At 38.3% G+C, this 24,034-nt stretch overlaps 1 protein-coding gene across 2 annotated transcripts in view; it reads left to right on the forward strand.

Annotated features, from left to right (window-relative positions):
* The first annotated feature begins 18,730 nt into the window (after positions 1-18,730).
* Rprd1a (regulation of nuclear pre-mRNA domain containing 1A) overlaps positions 18,731-24,034 on the forward strand; it is a 57,300-nt gene continuing 51,996 nt past the window's right edge. The window contains exon 1 of one of the 2 annotated variants that reach the window (XM_013358749.4): positions 18,731-19,047. In XM_013358749.4, coding sequence (XP_013214203.1) covers positions 18,897-19,047 — 151 coding nt within the window. In that variant the 5' untranslated portion in view covers positions 18,731-18,896. The remainder of the gene's footprint in view (positions 19,048-24,034) is intronic. The other variant, XM_005325568.5, reaches the window with a different exon arrangement.

A 24,034-nucleotide genomic window follows, 5' to 3' on the forward strand; every position in this document is an offset into this window, starting at 1 on the left:
TATCAGATATCACATTTTCTTTATTCTGTTTTACTATCTTAACCATTTTTAAGTGTGTATTTCAGTAGTGTTGAATCTATTCACATTGTTGTGCATTAGACCTCCAGAATTTTTTTCATCTTGCAAAATATACTCTATACCCATCAAACAATAATTTCTCACCTTCCCACCCCAACCCTGGTAACTATCATTCTACTTTCTGTTTCTGTAAAATTAATAAATCTGGTTTTCTAAATTATAATCTAGATTATAGTATCTGGATTACTTATGTATTATTTTAGGGGTAACCTTATTCTGGTTCTAAATTCTTTATCATAAATGGTATTTCAGAGACTATTGGTCCACAGTTTCTTCCCAGGTGTCCCTTTTTTAAAGTTTTTTTCGGTACTTGGGATTGAACCCAGGGCCACTTTACCACTAAGCCATGTCCCCAGACTTTTTTTTTTTCACTTTTTACTTTGAGACAGGGTCTCATTAAGTTGCTGAGGGTCTGGCTGAATTACCAGAGCTGACCTGAAACTTGTGATCCTTTCGCCCCAGCCTCCCAAGTCACTGCAGTTAAAGGTGTGCACCACTACACCTGGCAAGAAGTATTATTTGTCTAAATTCTAATGAGAATCAACAACAATTGAACAATGTCCCACCTCCTACTTATGACCTTCTAAGAGATGAGCATTCTGTTACCCAAACAATAAAGGAAGGGCAGGGGTTGTGGCTCAGTGGTAGAGTGCTCGCCTAGCACATGTGAGGCCCTGGGTTCAATCCTCAGCACCATATAAAAATAAATAAATAAAATAAAACGGTATTGTGTCCAACTATAACTTTTAAAAAAAGGAATATGAGTAATAAAATAATTACTTGGTTGGGAGCACCTGTAAGGATGAAATAAAGCATCTGCTCCTTTAGCTGAATGATTACTCTGCTTCAGAAACATCTAGACCCTACTGTAGTGCCACTGCTAGATTAGTGCAAGATAAGGAAGTTCCTATAATAACTGGAAATATTCATCTAGCAGTTTGGAGAACATAGAAACTTGTATGTTGTCAACAGAGATTCTGAAGATGGGGGTATCTGGACCTGTCCCCCAAAACAAGATGAATAGAACCATGGTTCCCACTTTGGTGTGAACCCATTAATGGGTATGTGGAAGACTTAAGCAGGTATTTCCTGTAGTTCTGTAGGAGAATAAAAATGAGAGGAAGATGAAGGAGCTATAGGATCCAGACCAAAAACTGATCTTCAGGAGAGAGGGGATTGTGAAACTGATTGGAAAGACACAAATAAAGATATCTTGAATAAAAAAAAATGAGACAAATAGAGTCACAATCATAAAAGCAGGCCATATGTTTAAGAACAAATAGGTTTATTTTCATTAGTTCAACTATAGAATATATCAAAGTGATTTTTCTCAAATAAGCTGTTTCATTTTCTCTGATCTGTTTTCAATTTATTTCTGTATTTTCTTTCATACATTTTGAATTTATTTTTCATTTTTAATCAGAAGCTTAGAATATTGATTTGAAGTATTTAATATAAGCATCTTTTTAAAAATTTTGATTTGTTCTACTTAGTTGTACATGACAGCAGAATAAGCATCTTAATACTATAAATTTCCTTCTAAACACTGCTTTAACTATATCCCACAAATTCTGATATGTTGCATTTTCATTTTTATTCAGTTCAAAATAAAAGGATAAGGGCATACTTTATATAAATTTGACAACTTAGATTATATGTACCAATTCTTCAAAAACCATAAGTTAGTAAAACTCATCCAAGATGAATAAGCAACATAAATAGTACTGTAACTAGTAAAAGAAACAAGTTATAGTGAGCCTCTGGAAAATAAATTTCTGACTTCATTGTTGAATTCTACCAAATATGTAAAGAAAAATAACACCAATATTAAACGATCTTTTTTTTTTTAAGAGAGTGAGAGAGGAGAGAGAGAGAGAGAATTTTTAATATTTATTTTTTAGTTCTCGACAGACACAACATCTTTGTTGGTATGTGGTGCTGAGAATCGATCCCGGGCCACATGCATGCCGCACACATGCTACCGCCTGAGCCACATTCTCAGCCCTTAAAGGATCTTTATAAAGAGAATAGAACACTTCCCAACTCCTTTCATGAGGCCAACATTACCCTGATATAAAAACCTGACAAGAATGACCAGAAAACTGAAGACTAAGAAGAAAAAACTCATGAATGTATCAATGCAGAAAAAACATTTGATAAAAGGTAACCAATTATGACTGAGAAAAATAAAACTCAGTAAACTATAGCTAACATCAGACTAGCAAAAGAGAACCGCTTTTCCTCTAAAAGCAGATGTAAGGATGTCCATTCTCACCAATCATTTTCAATAATTGTTCTGGAAATCCTAGCCATCAAAATAAGGCAAAAAATTATTAATTGGGTGGCTGACATACAAGGATCCCAAGTTATAGGTGAGCCTCAACAACTTGGTGAGACACTGTCTCAAAAAAATTAAAAGGGCTGGGGATGTAGCTCAGTGATAAAGTTCAATTCCCAATAAATCACCCTCCAAAATTTTTAAATGCATGTAAGCTGGATAAATGAATAAAGTTGTTGCTATTCATGATGACATATTGAAAATCTCCAGGAGGGCTGCAGATATAACTCTAGTAAAATGCTTGCCTGGCACACATGAGGCCCGGTTTTGTCCCCATTCTGGGGAAAAAAACAAAACCTTCCTAAAACTACTGAGTTTAGCATTGTACAGAATATCAAGTCAACACACAAAAGTCAGCAATTACCAATTAGAAACTAAATTTTAAAAACAAGATATCCAGCCAGGCATGGTGGCGTAGACCTTAATCCTAGCAACTCAGGAGCCTGAGGTAGGAGGATCACAAGTTCAAGGCCAGCCTCAGCAACTTAGTTTTGCTCTAAGCAACTCAGTGAGATTCCTGTGTCAAAAATAAAAAGGGCTGGAAACCTGGCAAGCACCCCTGGTTCAATTTCCAGTTCCAAAAAATAAATAATTCCAGGGCTGGGGATGTAGCTAGGAAATAATATGTTTGCCCAGCAAGCTCAAGTTTCTGGGTTGGATCCTTGTGTGTAATTTTAGCAAAATATGTACAGAATGTTTATGCTGAAAACTTTAAAAAATTGTAATGTATCAGATTTATTGATTAAAAAACTCAACATAATAAATGTTTCCATTTCAATCAGAATTCTAGTAGGATCTTTTTAGATATAGACAAGCTGATTCTGGCAAGGATGTGGAGCAACTGAACTTTCATACATTGCTGGTGGGAAAGCAATGTGGAAATTTCTAACAAAGTTCAACACATGCCTGCGTTTTGGCCCTTGTATTTACCCTAGAGTAATAAAACTTAAGTTTACACAAAAACCTGTACAACAGTTCTGTTCACAATCACAAGCTGCTAGAAAGCACCCAATGTCCTTCAACAGTTGAATGGAAAAACAATATTGTAGCGTGTTTGTATACTGAAACATTACAATGTATTAAAAACAGTGGACTAGGGCTGGGGTTGTGGCTCAGTGGTAGAACACTTGCCTAGCATGTGTGTGGCACTGGGTTTGATTCTCAGCACCACATATAAATAAAGGAATAAAAAGTCCATCAACAACTAAAGAAATAAAAATTAAAATAAAAAAACAACAGTGGACTACTGTATAGGCAACAACGTCCCTGTCACAGGCATTTTGCTAAGTGAAAGAAGGCAGACCCAAAAGGTTACATGCTGGAAATTTCCATTTGTATGAGATTTTGGAAATGATAGTACGATGGGGAGAACAGATAAGTGGTTTCCCAGACTTAACGTTGGGGACAGCATTATAAAGCGGTAACAGAGGTGTTCTTTATGGGGTAACTGAACCATTCCGTACCCTGATTTTAGTGGTGGTTACACAAATTTATCCATAAGTAAAGCTTATAGAACTCTACTGCAAAGAAAAAAAATTTCCTGAAAAAAAAAAAGTAGATTTTTCTCTTTTAAGTATATAATTTATCACATCAAGTAATTTATGCATGAATGTGTGGTGTGTATTCAGATTTCTGGGAAGATATACAGTCAAGAGGGAGACTTTGTAAATTTCTTTTTGTTTTTGATTTTTTTAATCTTTTTTGTTGTGACAAAATATGCACCATAAAATTTACTATGTTAACCATTTTTTAAAGTAAAGTCAGTGGCATTCACATTGTTGTACAATTGTCACCATATTCATATCCAGAACTTTTTCATCTTCTGAAATTGAAACTCAATACCCATTAAGCAATAATTCCCCCTTTCCACAGACCCTGGCAAACACCATTCTAATTTGTCTCTGAATTTAACTACTTTAAAAACCTCAGGTAAATGGAACATACTGTCTTTTTGTGACTGGGTTGTTTCACTTAGTGTGATTTTTTTTTTTTTTTTTTACAATTTTGTAAAAAAAAAAAAAAAATTGAACCCAGGGTGCTTATATTTTTATTTAGAGACAAGGATTTGCTGAGTTACTTAGGCCCTCACTATTTGCTGAGGCTGGCTTTGAACTCATGATTCCTCCTAATCCTCTGGTATTACAGGCCTGTGCCACTGCCTCTGGTGTAATTTCATTAAGGTACATTCACTTGCTAGGTGTGGTGGCATTTGCTTGTAATCCCAACAACTCAGGAGGCTGAGGCAGAAGGATCAGGAGTTCAAAACTAACCTCAGCAATTTGGTGAAGGCCCTAAGCCACTCAGAGAGAACCTATCGGAGGATGTGGCTCAGTGTTAATAAGGATGTGGCTCTGGGTTCAATGCCTGGTACAAAAAAAAGAAAAAGAAAGAAATCCATCCATTTTTTAGCACATGTCATAATAACCATTCCTTTTTGAAGCTGAATAATATTCCATTAAGAGTATACATCACATTTAGAATGTATTTAAATTCTTGCAGGAAGCCAAATTTAATGGAACTAGCCTGCCTCCTTGTGGAATTTCAATGCAACTTTGAATTTTACAAATCAAGAAGAAGATTTAATCGGAGCTCTATGTGACGAGAACTTCAAGTGCTAATGATGGATCCAAATGTTTAAATAAATATAAAGATATTTCCTATTCTTGGATAGAAGAAATGGACCATGGATATGAATTGAGTGGTCTTGGAAAAAGATGCAGGTAACTTTTCATGACATAAAATGGTAAATCCCACAGGATTTCAGTCTTGTGAGAAAAAATGCAATTTAAAAATAAAATTGTAATATGGATGAGTCTTTAAAATATCATGCTAAGTGTTATAACCCAGACACAAAAGGACAAATATTGTAGTTGGTTTTTTTTTATTTTATGGAGTTTTTTTTTTAAATAAACTATTTATTCCTTTTTTTTTTTTTTTTTTTTGGTACTGGGGATTGGACTCAGAGGCACTGAACCACTGAGCCACATCCCCAGCCCCATTTTGTATTTTATTTAGAGAAAGGGTCTCACTGAGTTGATTAATGCCTCCATAAATTGCTGAGGCTGGCTTTGAATTCATAATTCTCCTGTCTCAGCCTCCCCAACCGTTGGGATTACAGATGTACACATATTGCAGATTCCAGCCTTTTTACTCCCTCTTTATCTTATTATAAAACACTTGGAAAAATTAGAAGGGGTTATGGAATTTAAAATATATGAATGGCATTTAGTAAAGTCTACTGTAGTCCACAACATAATTCTCTCTAATTCTGATAACAGCCTCTCAATATATCACAATATAGATCTTATTAGGTTGATATTACAGATGAAAAATAAAGTTCAGTGAGATTTTTGACTTTTGTGCCAATATGAGATTTGGAGATTTTTGACTTTTGTGCCAATATGAGATTTGGAGATTTTTTACTTTTGTGCCAATATGAGATTTGAACTTCTTCCCCCCCCCCCCCATGCTGGGGATCAAACCCAGAGCCTCATGCATGCTAGGCAAGCACTCTACCACTGAGCTGCATTCCCAGCCCAAGGCTTGAACTCCTGTTTTCCAGACTTCAATGCTAAAAAATTAAGGAACTCAGGCCGGGCAACCCTATCTTTTTTTTTTTTTAAAATATGAAGTACTATTATTTTTTAATTTATTTTAACTAGGTATATATGACATTTTAATTCGTTGTACACAATTGAAGCACAACTTTACATTTCTATAATTGTACACAATGTAGCATTCACACCATATGTGCAGTCATACATGTTCCCAAGGTTATGATGTCAATCTCAATCCACCATCTTTCCTGTCCCCATACACCCATCCTACCTACCCTCCCTTTTGGGCATCCCTATCTTAAAAGAGATGTCCCAGTCTGAGGACTGATGTCCTTTTTCTCTATTCCCTTTGAGGAGAGGGGTTCCACTACTGGAGATGTAGTACTCATCCCAAACTGGTTGGCCATGAATTTTTATTTCTTCAATTCATAGGAAAAGTGTATGGTTCCAGATAGGGAGGTATTTGGTAGCTGCCTGCATATGCCTGCCAAACAAGCAGGGCTTGCTAACCACACCATAAAATGCCAGGCTATAAACTCAGGAGAGTCATCCTAATACTCCAAGACTTGGCTAGAACATGCTCTAATCACTTTAGGGAAACATTGCCAAAGGAACATGTTCCTAGATGTGAAGTCAACATTGTGATGGATCTGAAAGCCATGATTCAACTAATCCTTATGGGGCTTCTACTATGACCACACGCTGTTCTATGCAGTGTTCTGTTAATTGGTAAAATAGACCCAAATCCCTACTCTCATCAAGCTTTCATTCTAGTAAAAATAGGTACCCAGGAAATAAGATAAATAGGTAAATTACATGGTATATAAGAAAGTAAAATTTTATTTTAAAAAATTATTAAGAGCCCAGATGTTTCTCCCGAAAAGAAAAGATCCAAGAAAGATGTTGTGAATCCAACTGTCAGTTCTCAGACCTCATTTTATTCGATCTGTTAGCAAATCAAATGCATTCTTTCCAGTTTCAAAATTCCACACTACTGGTTTCTTCCCATGTTAATGGTTGTTTTGACTTTTTTTTTGGCGGGGGGGGGGGGGGGCGGGGGGGGAGGGAAGGAGACAAGCTCATTTCTTCTCATTTCTTCAGCCTCTGAACATCTGGAGAACCCTGAGCTCAGTCCTTGACCTCCATCAGTCTACATGTTCCTACTTGGTGATCTCATCCAGTCTCATAACTTTAGATGCTACTGTCCTCTCCAAACCCCCAAAGTTACAACTCCAGTCCAGAACTCTCTGAATTTGCGTACTCAACATATCCACTGGTTAATGTAAATTTAATATAAATTCCTGTTCTTTTTTTTCCTCAAATCCATGCCTTCCCACTGTCTTCCCTGTCTCAGTTAATGGTGGTTTCAGCCTTGCAGTTTTAGCTTGGGCTGAATACTTTAGCATGGTCTTTGACTTTCTCTCTCACCCCTGCCCCCACATCAATAAATCTACTTGTTCTATCTTCAAAGTATACCCAGAATCTGCCTGCTCCTCACTTCCTGTGTTACCAATAATAATTCTCCCTGCTTCCATCTTTGTCCCCACACTCCCACCATTTTAATACATCAGCTAAAGTATTTCTGTTTTTAATTAAAACATAAATCCAACCATGCCCTTTTCGGGTCAACACTTTCCAATAACTTCCCACCTTGATCAGTGTAAAAGCCAAAATCCTTGCAGCAGTTTACGAGGCTCTGTGTGAACCTTGCTCTCACCCTCCACCCATCTTACTGACTGTCCTCAGTTTCTTTCTTCTCTGACCACCCCACTCCAGCTGCATGAGTGCTCCTTGCTGTCCCCGATTAGCACCAGTCACACTTACATCCTAGGACCTCTACATTGGACTTTCCTTTGCTTGCACATCCTAAAATAGCTATGTGGCTCATGTCTCCCGTCCTCCAGATCTTGGAGTGTTACTTCAGTAAAGCTTTCCTTGGCTAACCAATTGGAAAATTTCAATTCCTTACCCTGCTTTCCTTTTCTCCGTACCACTAGCCTCTATCATATACAAGGTTCATTCTTCGCCTCCCTGAAAGCTCTGACAAATTGTTGTCTGTTTTATTTATTTCTGTTTCCCAGTACCTGGCTCAGATCTGAGTACGTCATCGCTCTCAGCCACAGATCACCAGAAACACACTCATAGCCGAACACACTGGGTTTGGGGCTTGTTGCAATGAGGAAGCATGTACACCAGGGGGAATCATGGAGCATCTCAATGAAAGTGTGCATAAAGAGTACTGAGTTTAACTTGGGAGATTTGGAGGAGGATTCAAGGGGCTTGCTCTGAATTGGAAGCTTTCAGGAAACACAATAATTCTTAGTGGATTTTATCTAGGAGTGATACCTGTCCTGGAAATCAGGATCGGATTGAAGATTAAACACTTGAGAAACGCTGAGGCAAGTGTAGAAAGCAAGTTTTACTTAAGAAAGAGAATATAAACAGCTCAAAAAACTTAACACACACACACACACACACACACACACACACACACATAACCCAATCAATAAATGGGCTAAGGAACTAAACAGACACTTCACAGAAAAAGAAATACAATTAATGAACAAATATATGAAAAAATGTTCAACATCTCTAGCAATTAGAGAAAAGCAAATCAAAAAAACTCTTAAGATTTCATCTCATGCCAGTCAGAATGGCAATTATCAAGAATACAGGCAACAATAAGTGTTGGAGAGGATGTGGGGGAAAGGTACACTCTCATACATTGCTGGTGGGACTGCAAATTGGTGCAACCACTCTGGAAAGCAGTATGGAGATTCTTAGAAAACTTGGAATGGAATCATTTGACCCAGCTATCCCACTCCTCAATATATACACAAAAGACTTAAAATCAGCACACTATTGTGATGCAGCCACATCAATGTTTATAGCAGCTCAACTCACAAGAGCTAAACTATAGAACCAAACTAGGTGCCCTTCAACAGACAAATGGATAAAGAAAAAGTGGTACATATATGCCATGGAATATTATTCAGCCTTAAAGAAGAATGAAATAAATTAGAGCATTTGCCAGTAAATGAAATGGGGCTGGAGACTATCATGCTAAGTGAAATAACCCAATCCCCAAAAAACAAAGGCTGAATATTCTCTCTGATATGTGGATGCTAATTCATAATAAGGGTCGGGGGACTAGGGAAGAATAGAGGTACTTTGGATTAAGCAGTGCATATATGACTACATGGTCAGTGTGATCTTACATCATGTACAACCGAATGAGAAGTTATACTCCATTTATGTATTAAGTGTCAGAATGTATTCTATTGTCGTGTATAACTAGAGAAAATTTTAAAAATATATAAAACTGACTAAAATATCTTAGTTAAGGTTTTACAGACTAAATAAAATAGTACTTTAATGCTCCCCAAAAAAAGAAGGAACAAAAGAAAAAGAGAACAAAGATGGCAGACTTCTCTGGAGAGAGCAGGGAGCAGAGCTGGGTGTGTCTTGCCTTTTTGTAGATCCCAGATTTCCCCTGCCCCTTCCTCCCTTCCACAAAATGTGCTTAAGGGCAGGAAGGAGCAGCTCAGGGGGTAATTGCTTGTGTTGATGGTTTGGATCTCAGGAGGCGTTAGCAACCGGTTGAGCAGGAAAGTACAACCAGAGGTGTTAGCAAACCCTTTCCCTTACTCTGATAATCAGTCCTTACCTTTTGAACCTGACCTGATCGATTATTATCTACGAGGACTACAGGTCCTTTGCCGGTCTCAGAATGAGGCAAGAAGGGGCTGGGGATGTGGCTCAAGCGTTAGCGCACTTGCTTGGCATGCGTGCGGCCCGGGTTCGATCCTCAGCACCACATACCAACAAAAGGATGTTGTGTCCGCCGAGAACTAAAAACTAAATATTAAAAAGATTCTCTCTCTCTCTTTAAAAAAAAAAAAAAAGAATGAGGCAAGAAGAAAGAATCAGCACTCATATCAGTGGGGAGAAGGCCATTTTTGGTAATTCTGTGATTTACATACCCACCTTGTTTTGTGTATTTGTGTGCCTAGATAAGACTTAGGAAGTGGTCTTGTTTTTGTTTTGTTTATGACACACTTTCAAGATCACACAGTGGGCTTGTCTAGTGTAGGTGTTCTATGAAAGCATTTTCATCAGGAAAATACTGTGGCCAGACATGTGAATGCCAGACCACCCCCTAATGTCACAGAGGGCAAGCTGGTGGAGCCCGGCCAGTTCTCCTTGTCAGAGGTTACTTTTCCCTTTTTCAAATAAAACTTTGGTGAAGGACCAAATGGCTGAATATAATGGTGGTTTTCATACATCTATAGGCTGTTTTGGGGAAGTAAAGTTAGGCTCCTTATTTGGGTAGAGGGGCAGTCCTGGGGATTGAACTCAGGGACTTGTGCATGCTAGGTAAGTACACTACCACTGAGCTACATCCTCATTCAAGGAGTTGGGTTCATTTTCTAAGAATTCAGAGGGTGAAGATGGGACAATTGTGTAAACTCAGAGAGTGAGCAGCTTTACCACCAAAGAACTGTGACAAAAGGAAGCTCCCGGTGTAGGGAGATGAATTTTAGTGACTTGACTTTTTAACCGAGGTTGGAGGGATAATAGTTATGATATTGTAGAAGAGTCTAAGTACATGAAAGGCTGGTCAGAGATTTCTATGACGTTGTGTCAAGATCTGCCAAAGCTCACTGGCCTTGTATCTGCTTCCCAAGATGTTCTCGGCAAGAAGCAGACATTGGCTACACTAAGATGAAGGAATAGGTATCCCAATTCTTTCAGACCTTAGAAATGTGGAAAAAAACATCTCGTAGTACAATTCGTTAGGATGGTTTTAAGTAATTTTCATGAAGGGTGATAGACCCACCACCATCACCACCATGGAACATTTGGCAAGGCCTGGAGACATTTTTAGATTGTCACAAAGGAGGGCACATAGTTTGCTGCTTACATATAGTCAGTAGAAGGCAGGATGGTGCTAAGCAGCATATAATACAGAGGACAACCTCCCATTCAATTCATTTTCCATTGTTACAACAAAACCCCTGAGATTTGGTATTGTATAAATAATAGAAGTTATCCTGGCACAATGGTACACCCCTGTAATCCCAGAAGCTTGGGAGGCTGAGACAGGAGGATCCCAAGTTCAAAGCTAACCTCAGCAAAAGCAAGGCACTAAGCAACTGAGTGAGACTCTGTCTCTAAATAAAATACAAAATGGGGCTGGGGATGTGGCTCAGTGTTTTGTGTGCCCCTGAGTTCAATCCCTGATACCTATCCCTACTACCCCCAAATAATAGAAGTTTATTTGGCTCAAGGTACTGAAGGATGGGAAGTTCAATAGCATTGTGCCACCATATGCTTGGCATATAAGGAAGGCTTTCTTGCTGCATCATAGTGTGGCAGAGGGCATGCAATGGCAAAATAGAGCAAGCATATATCCAGGTCTCACTTTCTCTTCTTAAAAAGTGACTAATAATAAGATGGGGTATTTCATGACCTCATCTAATACTGCTTACCTTCCAAAGGCCTCACCTCTAAATGCCATTAACATATGAATTTGAGGGTTGAGTTTCCAACACAAGAATATTTGTGGGGGAACAACTTACTCAAACTATCACATATCTTCCTCAAAACAGCAATTATGCCAATCAATATTTGAGAGACCCTGTTTAAGAGCAAGGAGTAAAATTATAGATACATAGGAAGGAGTAGGTCATGATGACTCTGGGGGTGATCGGGATTTTTTTGGGGGGGATACAGAGGATTGAACCAAGGGTGCTTAACCTCTGAGCCACATTCCCAGCCTTACTTTATTTTTATTTATTTATTTATTTATTTATTTATATTGTGAGACAGGATCTCACTAAGTTGCTTAGTTCCTCACTAAATTGCCAAGGTCGGCTCTGAATTTGTGATCCTCCTGCCTTGGCCTCCTGAGCCACTAGGATTATAGGCATGTACCGCCATGCCCAGCTGGGGAAAGGTTTTACAGAGGAGGTAGTATCTGAGCTGGGTTTTAAATGAATAATACAAATTCCTGGTAAAAATTTGCTTAAAGCCAGGCACAGTGGGTGTCATACTTGTGTAATCCCAGGGATTTGGGAGGCTGAGGCAGGAGTATTGCAAGTTTGAGGCCAGATTTGGCAATTTAGTGAGTCCCTGAGCAATTTAGTGAGGCTGTAACAGGGCTCCACTTCATGCTCTGGACTTAATCTTGCTGCTTTGTTACTACAGCTTATTTTATTTATTTTTTAAAATCTTTTTTCTTAGCTGTTGGTGGATTTTTATTTAATTTATTTATTTATATAAATGGTGCTGAGAATTGAACCCAGTGCCTCATATATGCCAGGCAAGCATTCTACCCCTGAACCACAACTCCAGCCCCACCGCATCTTTTTAAATCTGACATATTTTTTTTCCTTTCCCCTTTTCCTCTCCCCTTCCCTAACCTTGAGGGGAAGCAAGATTACCTTACTTTCTTCCCGTCCTAGGCCAAGTTATCTGTCCTTGAGCACACATACCACAGGAATGAAGTAATTCAGACTTCAGGGATGGCACCAGAAGACCCAAGAAATAGCTCTCTCAAGGCTACAAGTGAATTATGACCCCTGACCGGGGACACCTGGAATGTAGCCTTTGAGTCACCTCTTTAGAAGGCCTCTGTTCCCCCTGATGGTCAGAATCACAGACTCTGGGACAGGGGTCCCCCCTGTTTCTCCTTTACTAGTAAAGCAGTAAAACTTGTTTTTTTTCTTTTTCTCAAGACCATGTCCTCATTATTGGATTAACATTGGGGATAAGGACAAAGCTTCTGGTAACAAGACTGTCTCAAAATAAAAAAATAAAAGGGACTGGGGATGTAGCACAGTGGAAGAGCACCCCTGGGTTCAGTCCCTTAGTGCCAATAACAAAACAAAACAAAACAAAATTGAATTTATTATGGATTTGAAATTCTGAATGATAGATGGAATGATACAACATCTGCTGCAAAATAACACAGTAGGAGAGTCATGTAGAAAGTTTGGCCAGGAGTTGATAATTATTGAACTGGTGATTTTTTATTTTTTGCATGTGCTTATTTTTGTTTTTTGATTTTTTCCCCAGAGCTTGGGCTCAAACCCACGGCCTTGTGCATGCTGGGCAAACACTCTATCACTGAGCTACACCCCCAGCCTTTCATGAACTTTTAACTTTTGTATATTCTAGAAATTTTCTATAATAAAAAATGAAATCAGTTTTTCTCTTTTTTTGTAGTAAAATATAAATAACATAAAATTTGTGATTTTAATTATTTAAATATGTACAATGCAGTGGCAGAAAATGCATTCACAACCAGTATCACTATATATTTGCAGAACTTTTCATCATCCCAAACAGCAACTCTCTACCCATTAAATAACTTACTATTCCCTCTCTCCCTTCCCTTGGTAACCTCTATCCACTTTCTGTCCCAATGAACTTGACTACTGTAGGTACATTATATAAGTGGAATCCTACAATATTTGTCCTTTTAAGGCTGGCTTATGTTACTTCCCATAATGTTTTCAAGATTCACTTTTAATACCACTTTTTTTTGACCCATGTGGTAACATCTATTGGCTGAATAATTTTTCATTATACTATATGCTTCATTTTGTTTATTCATTCATCTATTGATTTAAACCAATTTGTAAAAGGAAATACCTAGCTGGGTATGTTGGCATACCCCTATAATCTCAGCTACTTTGAAGGCAAGAGGATTTGTAAATTCAAGGCCAGCCTTCCCAATTTAGTGAGACCCTGTCTCATAATAAAAAATAAAAAGTCACAGTGGCACACACCTCTAATCCCAGGGGCTTCGGAGGCTGAAGCAGGAGGATCTCAAGTTCAAAACCAGCCTCAACAATAGCAAGACCCTAAGCAATTTAGTGACACCCTGTCTCAAAAAATAAATAAACAAACAAATAAATAAATAAAAGAACTGGGAAGGGGGTTGAGGTTGTGGCTTAGTGGCAGAGCACTTGCCTCCCATGCCCTGCATTTGATCCTCAGCACCACAAACATGAATAAATAAAATAAAGGTATTGTGTTCATCTACAAGGACTGGGCATGTGAGGGTGAGGTTAAGTACCCCTGGGTTCAATCCCTGATACCAAAAAAAAAAAAAAAAAAGAGTTAATTGGTGTTTATTATAAGATTGAAATTTGTGTTGAAGGGCTCTAAGGAGATTATAGCATGAGTCCTGGATTGATGCAGTTCAGAAGCAAGGGTTATTTGGTGATTCAGTAAAGCTGTGGTTGAAAGGAAAGTGACCACAACACTCGGAGCAACCAAAAGATCTTTATTGCAGCAGTGCAACAAAGAGAAAAGAAAGAAGAAAAGAGAGAGAGAGAGAGGAAAAAGAAGAGAAGAGATGAACAGGGAGAGAAAAAGAGCAAGAGAGAGACAGAGAGCGCGAGCAAGAGAGAGAGAGAGAGAGAGAGAGAGAGAGAGAGAGAGAGAGAGAGAGAGAGAAAGAGAGAGAGAGCGCGCAAGAGAGAGAGGGGGGCCTGGCAGGAGGGAGTTTTTATAGCCAAATCTAATGGGGCCTCTGGGTCTGCAAGCTGCCTTGTTGGCCCAAGGGGGGTTGAGTGCTCTGCCTTGAGAGGGACTTGATACAAACAGGTGATAAAGGACCAGATAGAGGCGGGTTTGAGTGCGTGGGCTACCTTGCAGCCAACATCTGTTCAGCCTGTCCTGCAGACAACACAGTTCAGCCTGCTCTGTACCCAGCATTGGTAATTTTTATGTAGAGGGCCATAGGGTTAAGGTGGGTCTAGAGATTTGTGATTGGTAAAGGAACTGCAGTCATTTATACTATATTAATAATTTTATGGTTTTAGGGTGGCCTTGACTATCTTTCTCAATTGCAGTTGCAGAACAGGCTTCTCTAATTATTTTTTCTATCCTCTGAGAATATTTTTTGTTAGGAACATTAGAGCCTAGCTGTCAGCAACTTAGGTTATCTTTTTACTTGCAATTCCCCATTTTACTAAACAGCAGCCCGTGAGACATATTCTGTGAAATTCCATTTCATTATCAAGAGTTCCTTGATCAGAAGGGCATGTAGAAAAAAGAGAGAGAGAAAAAAGAAAATTTAGAGAGAATACCCTCTGTTGCTTAATTCAAGTCAATACTTCATAGTCCTTTTGTTGAAAATGAGCTATTAAATCATCAGATGTAACAATGAATACTTAATATCCTCATTTATTTGTTTCTTGGAATCTTTTTAATGGTATTAAAAGCCCAGAGAAATCTGTAAGGATGTAATTATAACATTTTTCTTTTAAGACAGCGTATGTTCTACCTTGAAAAACTAATGTTATATCCACACTCTACAAGTTTATGCCATTTAAGTTTATAACAGAAGTTGCTAAAGTCCTTTCCATTAAGGTTATTCTTTAATTTTCTCCAGAACTTAAAAACTCCTTGTCTAAGATCATGGAGAACCTAATTGGGTGGCTGGTGAGGACAGTGTCAGTTCATACCTGTTGGTTAATTGGTGATAAAACTAAACTGGCTAAGCTATGGATCCAACCTAGGTGCCCTTCAACAGATGAATGGATAAGGAAAATGTGGTATATATACACAATGGACTATTACTCAGCCATAAAGAAGAATGAAATTATGGCATTTGCTGGTAAATGGATGGATCTGGAGACTATCATGCTAAGTGGAACACTTAAATATGTACATTTAAGTGTTTACATTTTCAAATTTTGTTGCTAGTGTATATTGTGTGTTGATCTTATATCATGCAAATTTGCTGGATTTGTTTATTAGATCTAATATTTTTTTGTGGATTGTTTAAGATTTCTATATCTTTGTGTATGTGTGTGGGGGGAAGTTTTGGGACTTGAACCCAGAGACCTTTATCATTGAGTCACATCCAACATCCTTCCCCACCCCCAACGTCCTTTTTATTTTATTTTGAGACAGGGTCTTCCTAAGTTGCTAAGGCTGGCTTCAAACTTGTGATCCTTCTGCCTCAGCCTCTTGAGTCACTGAAGATTTCTATATACTAAACATATTCTTCTGTGAATAAAGATAATTTTGTCTTCTTTTAATCTGGAGACAAGATATGAAAATTAGCCATAAGTATCAAAAACAGTTATAATAGACATTTTGAAAACCAGCAATCAGAAACAATGTTGGTAAGTATAGATCTAACAGGCCAAAGCAGATAGCCATGGTATTCATGTACAGAATACTGTGGGAGTTCCGATCAGAAACAGCCAAGTCAGATTGCAAACCAAGAAAGACCTAGAGTTGGTGCTTCAACTGAGCCACTGAGAGTAAAATCTAGCTGGAGGTGGGAGGAGAATATATACTAATTTATAAATAACTTAGACTAGTAGTTTAATCGCAAAGGAAGGAATACAAATCAGTAGATAATACAGGAAAAGAATCTTATATGGATTGGATTGGGTGGGAATGGAAGGTGGTTTTTAAAATTCAGTTACAATTGAAATAGAAAGACAGTGGGAAGAATTGAAATCACAGGTGAAGATAAGTAGCAATTTTGGTGGCTGCGGAGCTCATGGAAGGGAATAGTGTTAAATATATTTATATGTCTCTGAAGATAGGTAGGTTAACCTCAGTCTGCGTTAATTTTCAAAACTAGGCTAAGTGAACTGGATCAACAGGGATGTTCAGTGGGGAAAGTGAAGGATGACACAGGAGTGGACATTGGAGTGAGAAAAGGCGAAACGAGAGTTACTTCATCTCTCCTCTTTGAACCTCCAGTAATTGCATGAAAAATGGGCAAGATAAACTGTACTTATAACGAAACAGATGAATAAACCTGTCTTATAACCAAACAGATGAATAAACATATTGATGAATACTTGGTGCAATGTTCTTGAATAGTACTTCTCAAAATACTGTTCAATCTGGTTTAGGAATTTCCGTGGTTTCTTATTATCTTTCTGGAAGTTTCTTAATATTTAGAATGTGATAATGTTCAGTTTTTTGGTATCCTTTGTGAATTACCATAGTTAAGGCAAATACCATGTCGAAATTTGATGGATTAATGATGATATTTTTGAAAATTAATTTTTTTACATTGTTGGGTATTGGATTTAGGGCCTTGTACATTCAAAGCACTTGCTCTCTCATGAGTTACCTTCCCAGCACTCTGAAATTATTTTTAACTATATAAGTAATATATGAACATATTTAAAAAATTTTTTTTTAGTTATAGACGGACACAATATCTTTTTTTCAAAAAGTATTTATCTTTTTAGTTTTTTTAGGTGGACACAATATCTTCATTTCATTTTTATGTGGGACTGAGGATCGAACCCAGTGCCTAATGCATGCCAGGTGAGCGCACTACCACTTGACCACATCCCCAGCCCTTGGACACAATATCTTTATTATTTACCTTTACATGGCGCTGAGGGTCGAACCCAGGGCTTCACATGTGCAAGGCAAACACTCTACCACTGAGCCAGCCCCTACATGAACATGTTATTATCATAAAAAATGAAAATATAGCCTGTAGTTCCAGAGACTTGGGAGCTGAGGCCGGAGGACTGCAAGTTCAAGGCCAGCCTCAGCAACTTAAAACATTCAGGGGCTACACACTCCAGCAGATGTTCAGAGTACAAGAAAATGGGCAGGAGAATCATGACCATGTGCTTCTGGAGGCATAAAGTGGCTTTGTTATTTTGTAGCCTCTCCTGGAAACAGGAATAGTCTGTAGAGATGGGCAAGTAGTCCCAGAATTAGGGATGAGCAGAGTCAAGGGCACAGACTTTGTTGCCTGGCTTCTGGATTTCAAGAAACTTGGTGTTGACGATAATGTTAGGCACCCAGGGCAATGTAGTAGTGATGGAAGGCAGAGCTCACAGGTGTGATGGATAATGTACATGAGGAGAATAGGCTAAGTGCTGAGTCTGGAGAAGGAAAACCAGCCAAACCCGTTTTAAACCATGTGGACCCCTTGGGAAGATGGTCCTCAGCATCTGGCTTAGACCTCAAATTCCCACAGACCGACAAGTGGATTGTTATTTATTTATTGTTTCTGGTTTGTTTGTTTGTTTGTTTCTGGGGATTGATCCCAGGGCCATTTTTGTTTTTTGTTTCTGGGGATTGATTCCAGGGCCTCCCACAAGGAAACCATGCTGTGTAACTGAGCTACACTCCCATCCCCTTATTGGTGTATTTTCTTTTTCTTTTCGTTTGTTCTTTTAAACACATGGCCTTGCTGTGTTTCCTAGGCTGGCCTTGAACTCCTGAGTGGGACCATAGGCACCTGCCCCAGGGTGGTTTATACTATTTATTTGTCAACAGTGGGGATTAAACTCTGGGTGTCATGCATGCTAGACAAGCAATCTATCACCGGGTTACATCATCAGGCCTTTAAAAATTTATTTTAAGAGAAGGTCTCCCTAAGAAGCATAGACTAGTCTTGAGTTTGCGATGCTCCTGCCTCAGCCTCCTGAATAGCTGAGATAATGGCGTAGTTATCAAAGTAAGAATCATGTAAATAGACTTCCAAGGTGGCTGTACCGATTTAAATCAATGTGCTCACCAGTGTAATTATCTGTAATAACTGCTTATTTTGCAGAGACAGTATTCCCCAAAAGGATTGTAGGCCCCCAAACACAAGCCCTGTCTCCAGTCCTGTCCCCGCCCACTTCCCAGGCACTATCTTAGGCCCTACCCCTTCCGCCCGGTGGTCCCGCCTCTGGGCGGCACCTCCTTTCCCAGGGCTAGTAGCGGGAGGGGCGTGGTGGCCGGCCGTGACGTCACTGCCGGCCGGACGCCATCTTGCTGGTTTGCGGAGGGACTTGGATGTAGCGGCGTCGGTGGTGAGGGCGTGGGGAAGGGTGGGGTGAGGGGGCGAGGCCGCGACGAGCGCGGCGAAACTCTCCTCCCCTTGGCCCCACCGCGTGGGACGGCGTGAACGCGGTTTTGGAGGGATGTCCGCCTTCTCTGAGGCGGCGCTGGAGAAGAAGCTGTCAGAGTTGAGCAACTCGCAGCAGAGCGTGCAGACCTTGTCCCTGTGGCTCATCCACCACCGCAAGCACTCGCGGCCCATCGTCACCGTGTGGGAGCGGGAGCTGCGGAAAGGTGAGTCTCCTGCGCCTCTTGGCTTCCCTGGCTCTCCGGGGATCCCCTATCCCCCTTCCCCGGTGCCCGGCTCCCAAGAGGGCCCCTACTCGGGCCCCGCCGACTCCGACGTCGGGAGATTTGTCTTCGTGCCCTCGCGCGGTGGTCCGCGAGCTTGTAGGTGCAGCGTGCATCGCGCTTCCTGCAAAGTCCGCGCTTAGTACCTATTTATTGAATAAAGAAGGGAATGATACTTTTAAAAAATTCGACTAATTTAATGCAGGTACAGCAGTAGGAGCTCGAGACTCTGCACTCAGCTGGGGCCAGAAACGCAGGCAGTCGGTATTCCTTTTTTTTTTTTCTCCCCCCTGAAGTTATAATACAGGATGGAGAGGGAAATGGAAAGGAAAATATTGGTGTGAGCTTGGGAATTGGTTCCATAATTTCTAGAACCCAAGTCTTGTAAAATTAATAGATCAATTTTAGAACTGGGAGTCTAAGAAGACGCATGATGCAGTAAAAAGAACCCTGACTTTGTAGATTTTTTTAGAGGATATGCGTTGGTAAATTTCTTTTAACCTCTCTTATTGTAGATAATTCATCTGAAAGTGAAAAAGTTAGAGCTAATGATCTAAAGGCTGTTTTTGCTTTATGAGTATATGCTTCTAGTGCAGTGTCTTTGTTTTGTAGAATATTTGACAGTGTTCTTGTAAACGTAGTAAACTTTTTTGAGCAGATGTCTTGCTGAAATATCCAAAATCATTTCACTTATGCAGAGCACCTTTGTGAAAAACAGTTTATGTTAGTGCCAACGGAAAAGAAAAAATTCCACTTTTCCACTTGCTTAGTCTGAGTTTGTATCTTTATTCTTAATTCATTGGGTTGAGTGGGCACTTTTCTTTATTGTTTCAGACATCTTGATGGACTTGATGATTATTAAAGTGTGAAGAGTCTTAACAAACATTAATCAAAATAGATGCTTACTAACTGACTCGTATGGTGGTGACTGTGTAGAATGGAGACCGCCTGTGCTTGTCTTATATATTGCTGTGGTTAAGGAAATGTCATCCCTTAGAAGAAATTTGAGTTGCAGCCCTGTTTTTCAGTTTATGTAGACATGTATGTATATTGACTTTGAAGGAGGAATTCACCTATGAGTGGACAAAAACGTTTGCAAAACACTGATATAAAGGTCTTCAAAGTAACTGTGAACTTGAGAAGTCAGGAATTGACTTTGTTTCTGCACTATTAGGTTTCAAAAATCAGCACCTCGTTCATCCTTTTGGGGCCTGGGGGAGAGTCTGTAGAAACACCTACAACCAATAAAGTATTAATACCCAGACTACCTTAAGAACTGTTAAAAATTAATAGAAAAATGACAGTACTGTTTTTAAACTTTTCAGGAGGAAACCTGAATGCCAACAAATGATACTTAGTAATGAGGAAAAAATAAACCAGCAAGGTATCATTTTATGTTCATCAGTTTGGCAAAATTAAAATGAATGACAGTATCAAGAACTGCTGAGGATGAAAAGAAACAGTAACTCTTTTTTTTTTTTTTTGGTACTAGATATTGAACCAAGAGTTGCTTTACCATTGAGCCACATCCCAGTCCTTTTTATTTTGAGACAGGACCTCACTTTTAGTTGTGGAGGCTGGCCCCAAACATGAACATCAGATCCTCCTGTCTTAGCCTCTTAGGTTGCTGGGATTACAGTTGTGGGCCACCGCACCCAGTGAGAAACAGTAACGCTTAACACTGCTTGGTGGAAATGTAAAAAGGTAAAATAATTCTGGAGGTCAATTTAATAAACCTTTAATGAAATTGAAGGTATATACCCTTTAACTTAGCAGTTCTCCTTCTAGGAATATATCCTAGAAATGAGTACATGCTACAGAATTGTTTTATTGCAGCTTTGTAACAAAAATGGAAACAATTTGAACATTCCATTAAAGAATGAGCAACCATATTTTTATATTCATATAGTATAATGCTGTCCAACCGTTTTCATAAATGAACTAGAGCTACATGAAAGAACATGACTGAATTAAGAAACAACAAACAAATTCTTGAGCTAAGAAAACATTAGGTATAGACCAGTATGCCATTTGGTAAAGTTTAGAAACATGTAAGAATGATACTCTTTTTTGTTTACATATAGCTGTAGATATAGTTAAATCATGAATAGCAGTGTTTAACACTATATTCCAAGATAGTAATTGTCATAGGAAGAGAGGAAATGCAATGGGATTTGTGTTATCTAAAGTTTCATATGTTTTAAAACAAGCCCATCACATTATTGCATCTCCCAGTTACTTGGGAGATTGAGAAAAGAAGATCACAAGTTCAAGGCTAATCTGGGCAACTAAAGACCCTGTCTCAAAATAAAAATAAAAAGGGTTGTATCTGTAAACTTTGAAAAGTCAAGAATTTGCATTGTATTGGGACTGGGGATATAGCTCAGTTGGTAGAGTGCTTGTCTTGCATGCACAAAGCCCTGGGTTCAATCCCCAGCACCACAAAAAAAAAAAAAAAAAAAAAGAAAGAAAAAGAATTCACATTGTAGTGATAGTGTGCTTACCTAATATGTGAAGTCCTGGATTCAATTCCAATACCACAGAATGTTTTAAAAAGGTACAAATATGTGAAAATGATAAAATGTGCTGTTAACTGAGTTTAAGGATGTGTCCATTTTTTTAAAAAAAAATCCTTCATAATTAGGAAAAAAAAAAGACATATCAATAGATGCTTTAGGAAGAGTGATGATGGTGAATGTAGTGGTGGTGGTGGTGGTGGTGAACATACTGCTGCTGCAATTCTTATATTGGTCTGAATTAGCCTACCAAGAGTTTCCTTTCCTTGACAGTGACTACCTTTGCAGGGTACTTTTTGTGTCCTCTCACTTCCTTGTAGTTTTGTTTTTCAATTTCAACATCCTAGTCTCATGTAGCACAGTGATAATGGCAATCACATACTGATTGTGGACTTGGAAACTACCACTTTATATTATGTTGTAGACTGGGGGGGTGTGTCATGTTGGTTATGAAGTAAGGTAGTGGGCTTCATTGTGTTGTTTTCTTATTTCAATTTTTAGCTTTCTTAGCCCCAGCAGACTACTTTTGTTGAAAGTTTTTGGGTATTTGTTGAATTCATATTCACTAATAAGGTTATAGGTTAGATGCTGGTTTTTATGTACTGTACATATCTAAAAAAATTTTTTTGTAGTTGTAGATAAACAAAATGCCTTTATTTTATTTGTTTCATTTCTATGTGGTTCTAAGGATTGAACCCAGTGCCTCACACTTGGGAGGCAAGTGCTCTGCCACTGAGCTACTGACCCAGCCCTGTACTGTGTGTGTGTGTATTTATTTATTTAATAATTTTTTTTTTGTAGTTGGACACAATATTTTATTTATTCATTTTTATGTGGTGCTGAGGATTGAACCCTGGACCTCGCAAATCCTAGGCAAGCGCTCTACCGATGAGCCGCAATCCCAGCCCCAATACCTTTGTTTTATTTATTTATTTTTCTGTGGTACTAAAGATCCAACGCAGGGCATCCCACATGCTAGGCAAGCACTCTACCTCTGTACTGAATATTTTTAACTGCTTTATTTTATTTGGTTTTAGAAAGTGGAAAGTTAAAGAATATTTGTCAGTTGCTTTAAAAACATATAGCAATATAAATCATTGAAATGGAGATTCTGAATTGATAATTCCATGGCTTCTATACTGTCTGATACTGTTACTTCTTTCTCTTTTAGAGTTAGAATTGAACAAGCAGACAATGTTTATATTTTCTTTCTAAGTTTCTATACTTAAAAGGATTTTATGTTTTCAAGCTGACTTTATAAACTTAATCATATTTTCTGCATCTTTGAAGATAATTGTCAAATTATATTTTGGTTTGTATTTTTTTTTTTTAACTTTCTTTTTAAAGGTTTTTCACATTCCTTTCCAATAATTAGATTTGTAGTATAAAGTGATTTTTGTAACATTTTGATGGCAGGTTTAAATTATCAGCCAGTAGGCTGATTAAAAAACAAATTATTATAAAAGATGTCAAACAGGTATAAATTCCCATTGTAGTCATTGCCTAGCTTTCACGATTTTAACCTTTAACATCTGAAAAAATTTAGTTTTTTAAAATATTATCAGATATTCAAAAAGCATTTTTTTTCCTTATTGTTCTTTTTCTTTCTTTCTTTTTTTTTTTAGCCATTTGTTTGGTTCAGGATCCAAATAGCTTCCTTATTTATTACCATATTCCTTAAATCTATTTACATTTATGGTTTCTCCTTTTCATTTTAAATTTATTCATTGAAAAAAGATCAAATTGGTTATCTCATAGAAATTTCCAGTCTAGACTAGGAATTTCTGAGGCTTTCTGGTTTGAGGATTCCTTTACTTTTAAAAATTGTTATGAAGTTAGGCATGGTGATACACACTTGTAATCTAAGCTACTTGAGAGGCTGAGGTAGGATCACAAGTTTAAGGCGAGCCTGGGCAATTTACTGGGATCCTGCCTCAAAGTAAAGAAGGGCTAGGACTGTAGCTCAGTGATAAAATGCTTGCCTAGCATGCATGAGAACCTGGATTCATTTCCCAGCACTGGGAGAAAAAAAATATTGAGCACTTCAAGTCTTTTTTTTTAATGTGGATTAAATCTATTGGTAATTGCTATATTAGAAATTAAAACATTTAAAATAGTTACTAATTATTTAACTTATTAAAAATGACAATACTAAATTGATCAGATTAACAAAATAACATTATGAATGAAAAATAATTATATTTTCTAAAAAAAAAAATTAGTGGTTACAAATCTTTTTTGTGTTTATGGTGTTGATCTAGGGCCTCCTGCATGGTAAGCATGCACTTTACCACTGAGCTATACCTAGACCCTGCAAATCTCTATAATGTCTTAATGGAAAGCACTTGGATTCTCAAGTTTGTTTCTGAATTCAGTCTTGCTTATCACATCACATGATCTTTGAAAAACACCAC

Source organism: Ictidomys tridecemlineatus, chromosome 13 (assembly GCF_052094955.1).
Source record: "Ictidomys tridecemlineatus isolate mIctTri1 chromosome 13, mIctTri1.hap1, whole genome shotgun sequence".
Taxonomy (NCBI): Eukaryota; Metazoa; Chordata; class Mammalia; order Rodentia; family Sciuridae; genus Ictidomys; species Ictidomys tridecemlineatus.